The 8922-nt window shown below is 44.7% G+C and overlaps 1 protein-coding gene across 7 annotated transcripts in view; it reads left to right on the top strand.

The window, feature by feature from the left end:
• Positions 1-8922, top strand: part of Kif13a (kinesin family member 13A) — a 209194-nt gene that overhangs the window by 178983 nt on the left and 21289 nt on the right. For all 7 annotated transcript variants that reach the window (XM_029570387.1, XM_029570383.1, XM_029570384.1 and 4 more), the window contains 6 exons: positions 193-248; positions 3600-3724; positions 3994-4170; positions 6076-6168; positions 6297-6449; positions 8110-8187. In XM_029570387.1, the coding sequence (XP_029426247.1) occupies positions 193-248; positions 3600-3724; positions 3994-4170; positions 6076-6168; positions 6297-6449; positions 8110-8187 (682 nt within the window). The remainder of the gene's footprint in view (positions 1-192; positions 249-3599; positions 3725-3993; positions 4171-6075; positions 6169-6296; positions 6450-8109; positions 8188-8922) is intronic.

Below are 8922 nucleotides of genomic sequence, written 5' to 3'. Positions count from 1 at the left end.
GGGGAGGGGGGAGGGACAGAGGGAGGGAGGGAGATGTAATAAAGAAGTGGGACAGTGCAGCATGAATTGAACCCCCATCCCCATGTGGGTCTCTTCAGCTCCTGTGACTCTACAGTACTTTATTAGTTAACAAGCTACAAAACACATAATTGTATTACGATTGCTATGATTAAATTTTGTTATTGAATCTAGGGTCCCACCTCCTGGAATGGAAACGCACATACCCGTTCTCTTCCTTGATCTGAACGGTAAGTAGGTACCTAAGTTCCAGGGGTTATCACACTCAGCAAAGACAGTCATCTCCAACATACATAAGCATGGTGTGTGGTCACTGAAGGAGAGATGCAGATTGAAAACTGCATACAGGAGGACAGAGGCATGTGCTGAGATATTAACAGACAGGCATTACCTGGAAAAGGACTCTCCCCCATGATTCTGCCCTCTGTGACTCTGCTTTAGGCTTGGTAAGGGCTGAGGGATCTGCATTTCTAACTCATCTCTTTACCCTCAGCCCCTGGTACATTTTGGTGCCATAAATGATCATGTTATATCCTTGCACCAAGATTCGTTCTGTAGCTGGGGCTCTACCTCAGTGGTAAAGAGCTAGCCTAGCATCTGTAAGGCCATAGGTTAGACCCTTAGTGCCATCTCCCATAAAAAGGTAGTTTAGGGGGCCTGGTAGCTTCCCAGCTCGAGAGGCTGAGATAGGAAGATCAAAAGTTCTAGGCCAGTCAGGGTAGCTTAGTGAGATCTTATCTCCAAATAAAAAATTTTAAAAGTGCTGGGGAAGGGAGGGGGTGGTGAAATGTCTTAGGAGGCAGAGGCACAGGAACCTAACTACCCAAGTTTGACCCCCAGACTCTACAGTGTGGAAGGAGAGTTTGTTCGTTTGCACGAGCTGTCCATTGACCCCCACTTGTGCACAGAGGCAAGCATGCCCCTGCCCTTAAACACACAAATACATGAATGGATTTAAAACAAAATGTTCAAGGGGGGGTGGCTGCAGTTTAGCTCAGTAGTGGAGCACTTGCCTAGCATGTGAGAAGACTGAGTTCAATCTCAGCACTTCAAAAGAAAGTTCTTTAGTGTGACAACCTAATGGAAGGAGATCATACCTGTAGCGAGAATTTTCAATGTGTTTTAGAAGTAAACTCCTTTATATATATAAATACTCAAATAAAATCCATGAATAGAAAATAAAACAGATGTGGTAGCACACAGCTTTAATCCCAGTACTCGGGAAGGTAGAGGCAGGCCTGTGAGGTAGAGGCCACCCAAGGATACATAGTGAGATCTTGTCTCAATAAAAGAAAACAGAGGCTGGGCATGAGCACAGACTTGTAATCCCAGTACTCGGGGGGCTGAGACAGGAAGATCATGAGTTTGAGGCCAGCCTGGGCTACATAATGAGTTCAAGGCAAGCCTGGGCTACATAATGAGATCTTATCTGAAACAAAGATTAAGAACTCTCAGTAGAGGCTGGTTGCCAAGACATCCCTGGTCTAAGTCCTTTTTGAATATTGCTCCTCTTGGGAGGAAAAGCATACCAGTGAAACTTGGGGCCAGTAGAGCCAAAGCCAGAGGGAATATCTAAATTGATTTTAGAAAGGAAAATCAAAGCAGAGTTTTTACGTTCAGGGGTAACCAGGCTCCTGGCAGGTCCTTCTGCAGCACTCTTCAAACAGCCAGAAAACCTCAGCTCTAGAAAAGTCAGTAGTGGGTGAATGGAAGATGCCTCGTGGAGCTTGGGTTTCACTCAGCAATCAGACTTTTTAGAGGATTGTAGATAGAATGTGTGTCTCCATAGGTGGTAAGTTCTCCATTATGGTAAGTCTACGAGCAATGACTAGCTGACCACATACAGATGTTTATGAAGGCTGAATCCCACACTGCCTGGAGCTCCCCACACTGCCTGGGGCTCTGGAGAAAGATGTTCTTCTTAGTTCTTCCAAATGCCAAGAACTTTGATTCTAAATTAATAATTTAAATACTAAAGTCTCTTAATTTTAAACAAGCATGGTGACACATGCCTACAATACCAGGACTCAAGAGGTAGAGGAAGGATCAGGAATTCAAAGCTGGTTTCAGCTATATAGGGAGTTTGAGGTGAGCCTAGGCTTTATGAGACCCTGTCTCAAAAATCAGGCTGGGGAGATGACTCAGTGGGTAAGGTGCTTACCACACAAGCTTGAGGACCTGTGTAAAAGCCAGGCACCATGACGTCCTGTAACCCTAGCACTGGGTTTCAGGGAAGGATCCCCAGAGCTCATTGGCAGCCAACCTGGCCAAATCAGTGAACTGCAGGCTCAGTCAGAAACCCTGTCAAAAGGTAAAGTGGACAGAGATCAGAGAAGACACCTGTGACCATCTTCTGGCCTTCACAAGCACACACACAAACAATTACACTATGCACATATACACCAAAACAACTCTAGAAATCTCTATTTTAATGTGAGTTTATGCAAGTAGAACAACAAACCTAACATTAGGAACTAACACCAAGAAAGTACGCTGGATGTGGCTGCGTACACCTTTGATCCCAGCACTTGGGAGGTGGAGACAAGCGGATCTCTGTGAGATCGAGGCCTGCCTGGTCCACATAGTGAGTTCCAGGCCAGCTGGGGCTACAGAGAGGTCCTGTCCCTAAAAAAATGGGGGGAAAAAAAGCAACAAAAAGTCCAAGATGGGTTTTGGGAACATGCCCTAGGACTACGCATGGGAGATGTCAGTGCCACCTCATAGGAAACTGGCAAGGCAGCTTTTTGGCTGATACAGTTCTTTTTTGTTTTGTTTTGTTTTTGTCATTTTGAGACAGGGTCTCCCTGAAGTCCCAGCTGGCCTGGAACTCACTATGTAGACCAGGTTGGCCTTGAACTCATAGAGATCCACTTGCCTCTGCCTCCCAAGTGCTGGGATTAAAGGTGTGTGCCACCACGCCCAGCCTATATAGTTGTATTTTAAAAAACATAATTGCTATTGTGAATCTTTGAGTGTCTATTTCAATAGAAGGGTAAGAAGTGAAAGAAAAACTGGAAGTATGTGTACACGTTATCTACCAGAAGTGTGTTTGGGGGATTGGGTATAACTCAGTGGTAGAGCATATGCTTAACACACATGAGTTCTTGGGTTCAGTCCCCAAACCACCAACTTTTAAAAGCACATACGCATAATGGACGGGCAGATCATGAGAAAAAGAGATCTTAAGGTGGTGGGGAGGTGAGAATGAATGAATGTGACAGTAACGGGAGGGGAGGAGAGCAGGGGAGCAACAGGAGGCACACAGAGGAAATGCTTCGTAAAGTCCATTGCTTGTCTGCTAATTTTAAAAATTAATAAAGATACGCTGGGCGTGGTGGCGCATGCCTTTAATCCCAGCACTCTGTGAGTTCAAGGCCAGGCTGGTCTACAAAGTGAGTTCCAGGCCAGCGGGGGCTACAGGGAGACCCTGTCTCAAAAAGACCAAAAAAAAAAAAAATTAATAAAAATAATAAACTCTAAAGTGAAAAATAAATTTAAAAGGCATGTTTTTCGAATGTCGCTTCTTTGCTTAAAAGCTGTCTTCTTCCCCCGTTTTCGCCTTGTGCCTTGAACATGGGCAGCGGATGACCTGAGCGCCAATGAGCAGCTGGTGGGGCCCCATGCGTCGGGGGTGAACTCCATCCTGCCCAAGGAGCACGGCAGCCAGTTCTTCTACCTGCCCATCATAAAGCACAGTGATGATGAGGTAATTACCCCCAGGGCTCACTGAGGGTCGTCAGAGGAGAACAGGCTCTCTGTGGGCCTGATAAACCTCCGTGATCTGCTTTGGGGAAATGGACTGAGGACTGAACCAAACACCATTTATGTCATCATTCAAAATAGGTGAAGTAAATCTATTTTATTATACCAAGAAGAATTGATTTTCTTTCTCTGGGAGGCCTTGTAGACCTGATGTGTCTTGATTCTGCACACGCACACGCACACACACACACTCTGTCATTTTTCCTATCCTAGGTTTCAGCCACGGCCTCCTGGGACTCCTCGGTGCATGATTCTGTTCACCTGAATCGGGTCACCCCACAGAACGAAAGGATCTACCTGATTGTAAAGACCACGGTCCAGCTCAGCCACCCAGCAGCTATGGAATTAGTGTTACGGAAGCGGATCGCAGCCAATATTTACAACAAACAGGTACTAACAGGACTGATTCTGCCGTCCTGTGTATAAGGGCAACATTGTCTCCTCTGTCACAAAATCATGCTTTGTAGCACCGATGAGCAGATAGGAAGCTGTAACCATGCTGGCTAAGTGAGAACAGCGGAAGGAAATGCCATCCCCGAAACACGTTGCCTGGAAACCCAGAATCCCTGGGGCTGGAGCAGAGGCTCAGAGGTTAGGAGCACTTGCTGCTCTTCTAGAGGACCCAGGTTTCATTCCCAGCACCTATCTTGGGTGGCTCATGACTGCCTGTAACTCCAATTCCAGGGATCATCTGATGCTGTCTTCTGGCCTCCACAGGCACCTGCACACACACAGACACACACACACACACACACACAAAAATTAAAGGCTAATGTACATTAAATAAAAAGAACTCATAAATACAACGTATTCTCCAGCTATCAGGTTTCTTTTGCCTAAAAACATTTTTTTTAATTTAAAAAAATTTTTGTATTTTGTTTAATATTTTTTATGCATATGAATGTATTGCCTGCATGTAGGTAAGTACACCCATGTTATGCAGTGTCTGCAGAGGTCAGAAATATGTGTCAGATTCTCCTGGAAATGGAAATATAGATGGTTGTTAGCCACCATGTAGGTGCTGGGAATCGAACCAGGGTCCTTTGCGAGAGCAGCCAGTACTCTTAACCACTGAGCCATCTCCCCAGCCCCAATAAAATGATCTTAAGGGAAAAAAAAAAAAAAAGAACAAATGGTATTCCTGTCAGGCAGGGGCTGTGACATTTCACTGTGTACTAAGTAGCAACACCGAGATTGGGAGGTTAAGTGCCAGGTCCAGTCATGTCAGTGACACCAGGACAAAACAAATTCTCCTGCTTTGCCAAAGCACATGTCAGAGGTGCTGTCAGCAAAACTGATCTCCCTAGTGTCCTTCCCATTGTCCCAGGAAAGACTTCCTAAACCTGAGAGATGAAAGGCTATCAGAGAGGGGCAGGAGACAGAGTTACAGAAACCCTGGGTATGTCTCACCTCTGTCATCTGACCCCTAAATCACAGTTGTAACCCATTGTCCCTCAAGGATGGAGACCAGACTTTTAATATTTTATTATTTTTTATTTTATGTGTATGAGTGTATTGCCTACATGTATGTGAGTGCACCCATGTTGTGCAATGCTGCGGAGGTCAGAAGAGGGCCTCGGATTCCCCTGAAACTGGAGTTAAGGACTGTTCGTAGCCACCGTGTGGGTGCTGGGAATCGAACCCGGGTCCTCTGCAAGAGCAATCAGTGCTCTTGACCAGCCCCGGAGACCAGACTTTTTATTACATTTACATATGTATGAATGTAGTGTGTGAATGTGTATGTGTTTGAGTGTGTGTACATGCACACACATGCCACAGAACGTGTGTGAAGATCAGAAGACAACTTGTAAGAGTCAGTTCTCTCCTTCCACCATGGGGGTCCTGAAGCTCAAAGCCAGGCCATCAGGAGGCAAGTGTCTTTACCCACATAGCTGTCTCACCAGTCCAGAGACAGGATTTTTAGGTGCAGTTTTTGGTTTTGTTGTGTTTTCTGTGGTTTTCTTTCTTTCTTTCCTTCTTCCTTCCTTTCTTTCTTGTTTATTTGAGATACAGTTTCACTTAGTAGTCCAGACTAGGCTCAGATTCTTTATACTCACTGTGTTGTACAGGATAGCTTTGAACTCATAGGAATCCTCCTGCCTCAGCTTCCCAGGTACTGGGATTACAGTATGACATCATGCCCAATTTTAAGTTCAGGTTTTTTCCTTCTGTTTTATTAAATATTGCTTGCATGAATGTGCCAAAAACAATTGTTTGCAATGCTTTTCCAATTTGCAAGGTACTAAATGGCTTGGATTTGTCACATAGCTTAATCCAGCTCTCCTTTTCTGCCAGAGTTTCACCCAGAGCTTGAAGAGGAGAATATCCCTGAAAAATATATTTTATTCTTGCGGTGTGACCTATGAGATCGTGTCCAATATACCAAAGGTAAAACATTTGCTGCTTTTTAAAACAAAATAATGTGTTGGTTCTCCATGCTTTCAAAGCACATGACAAACCTGTTAGTGAAAATACCATTCACGTAAAAATGCAGTTACCTCCTTCCTGTCCTTCAGGCGACCGAGGAAATTGAGGACCGGGAAACACTGGCTCTGCTGGCGGCTCAGAGTGAGAACGAGGGAACCTCAGATGGGGAGACGTACATCGAGAAGTACACGCGTGGCGTGCGACAGGTGGAGAACATTCTGAGTCTTGAGCGGCTCCGGCAGGTAAGTGGCTGAGCGTCTAGACCTCGGATGCACTGAACAGCCTTCCCAGTCGATAGAGATGACAAAATCTGTCAGAGAAGGAGTGCTTGCATAGCAGTGTCCTCAGAGAAAGGACACTGACAAAATAGTGTGCATGCCTGTGCAAGCTCGTGTGTGCGTGTGTGTGTGTGCGTGTGTGTGTGTGTGTGTGTGTGTGTCTTTTGACATATCTTGCTCTGGAGTCCTGCCTGGCTTAGAACTCAGTATGTAGACTCATCTGGCCTCCACCCCGTGGCTATCCTGCCTCTCCAGTGTGTGCCACCACGCTCAGTATCCCCCAGCCAAGTACTAATTATCAAGGTAACTCTTAGATGTAAGTATTATTGTAATTCATTTTTTTCAAATGAGAATATCGAGGCTGAGAGAAGTGAGCTCCCTCGCCCAGGTTACACAGCCAGGCAGTGGTACCAAGTCAGGTGCAAAGCCAAGAAGCTTGGCTCCAAAGCCCGTGGACCACATCCATCACTATAACTTTCATGTTCAGACCCAGGTTGACTTTTGAATTGCCAGTAGGACATTTGAGTTAAAACAGTGCACTTAGGGCTGGGGATGTAGAGTTGGTGGAGTGCTTGCCTAGCATGCACGAAGCCCCGGGTTTGGACCCCAGCACTACATAAACCAGACATGGTGGTGCAAACCTATAATCTCAGCATTCAGGAGGTGGAGGCAGGAGGATCAGAAGTTCAAAGTCATCCTTTGCTACATAGTAAGTTTGAAGCCAGTGTAGGCTACATGAGACCCCACCTCAAAAATAATAATCATCATTATCATCATCATCATCATCATCTCAGTGGTACAGCTAGGAGAACAGATGTGTGCCCAGTGTGTATTCCTTTGGAGCAGGAGTTAACTTTATGAGCATTGTATTGAGCGACAGGAGAAATGCAGGTGGTGTTTGTCCAGAGTCCCTTTGGTATAAATCCTGTGGAGATGCTGACACAGGAATACCCTCACCGCAGTACCTCGTGGCCGTCTTCGTTGTCGTCCTCTGCACAGCTGCATAAACTCACAGCTTGTCCTGGGCTCAGCAGCTTTGCTGCTTTGGGTTTGGGTTTTTAATGTTTTTGATAGATTAGGTTATATATTTTATGGGGTTTTGTTGTTGTTTATTTTTGAGACAAGAGTTTCACTATGTAGATCTGGCTAGGCTAGAATTCACTATGTAGACCAGCTGGCCTTGAACTCACAGAGATCTGCCTGCTTCTGCCTCCCAAGTGCTAGAATTAAACTGCTTGTTTTGGTTTTGGTTTTGGTTTTTACACAATGTGGTCACAATACAAGACCAATCTTGTAAACAAAGATTGTGTGTGTGCGTGCGTGTGTGTGTGTACAAGTATATAGTTGAAGTGTTTTTTACATCTGTGTTTCTTTTTTTTTTTTTTTTTTTGGTCTTTTTGAGGCAGGGTCTCCCTGTAGCCCCAGCTGTCCTGGAACTCACTATGTCGACCAGGCTGGTCTTGAACTCACAGAGATCTGCCTGCCTCTGCCTCCCAAGTGCTGGAAATAAAGGTGTGCACCACCACGCCCGGCTTATATCTGTGTTTCTTAAACCTTCTAAAGTAAACACATGTTCCTTTAGTCAGATGAGGCCACAGTAACTGTCCTCGCTGCATGTTTACAGGCTGTCACTGTCAAGGAAGCTCTTTCCACCAAGGCTCGGCACATTCGGAGGAGCCTCAGTACCCCAAATGTCCACAATGTGAGTAGACCCTGGCTTGTCTCAGAGTTTGGGGTGGTAGACCTGGAAGGATATGAGGTTGGAGCTTAAATGGTGGGAACAGGGCACAGAGTACACCCTAAAGTACTAAGCAGGAATGCACACTAGACAACCATGCTCCCCAAAGAGGCAGTCACTGGGTTCCTTCTTCCCTTTGTTTTGTTTTTTTTTATTATTTTTTATTTTTTATTTTTTTTGTCTTTTTGACACAGGGTCTCCCTGTAGCCCCAGCTGTCCTGGAACTCACTATGTAGACCAGGCTGGCCTTGAACTCACAGAGATCCGCCTGCCTCTGCCTCCCAAGTGCTGGGATTAAAGACGTGTGCCAACACGCCGGCTTTTTTTAATTAATTTTTAACTCTGCGTTGCAATGGAGACTCATAAATTATCATGGGTCCTGAATTTCATTGTTCAAAATTGGCCACATAAAATAAAATTTTGTGTCTGTTTCCTTATTAACAACATTAAATAATGTTGAAGTTTGTATTTGAGGATAAAATAAAATGTTCTATACTTATCTAGTTCAATATCCATTATGTCTAAACATCAGTGATTTCTGTTTACAGACTACTAAGGCACAAAATTTCCTAATCCTTTGAATATGTCTTTTCCAAATAAAATAATTGGTGCAGCTTGCTTAGACTATTTTGAAATGTTAGAATTATAAGCACACATCACAAATTTTTCCCAATAAAGCAATTCCAAAAAGAAGTTTAA

The sequence above is a fragment of the Nannospalax galili genome, unplaced genomic scaffold (assembly GCF_000622305.1).
Source record: "Nannospalax galili isolate Female #2095 unplaced genomic scaffold, S.galili_v1.0 scaffold923, whole genome shotgun sequence".
Taxonomy (NCBI): Eukaryota; Metazoa; Chordata; class Mammalia; order Rodentia; family Spalacidae; genus Nannospalax; species Nannospalax galili.
The sequence above is the reverse complement of the archived record's forward strand: the minus strand, read 5'-3'. Positions and strand labels throughout refer to the sequence as shown.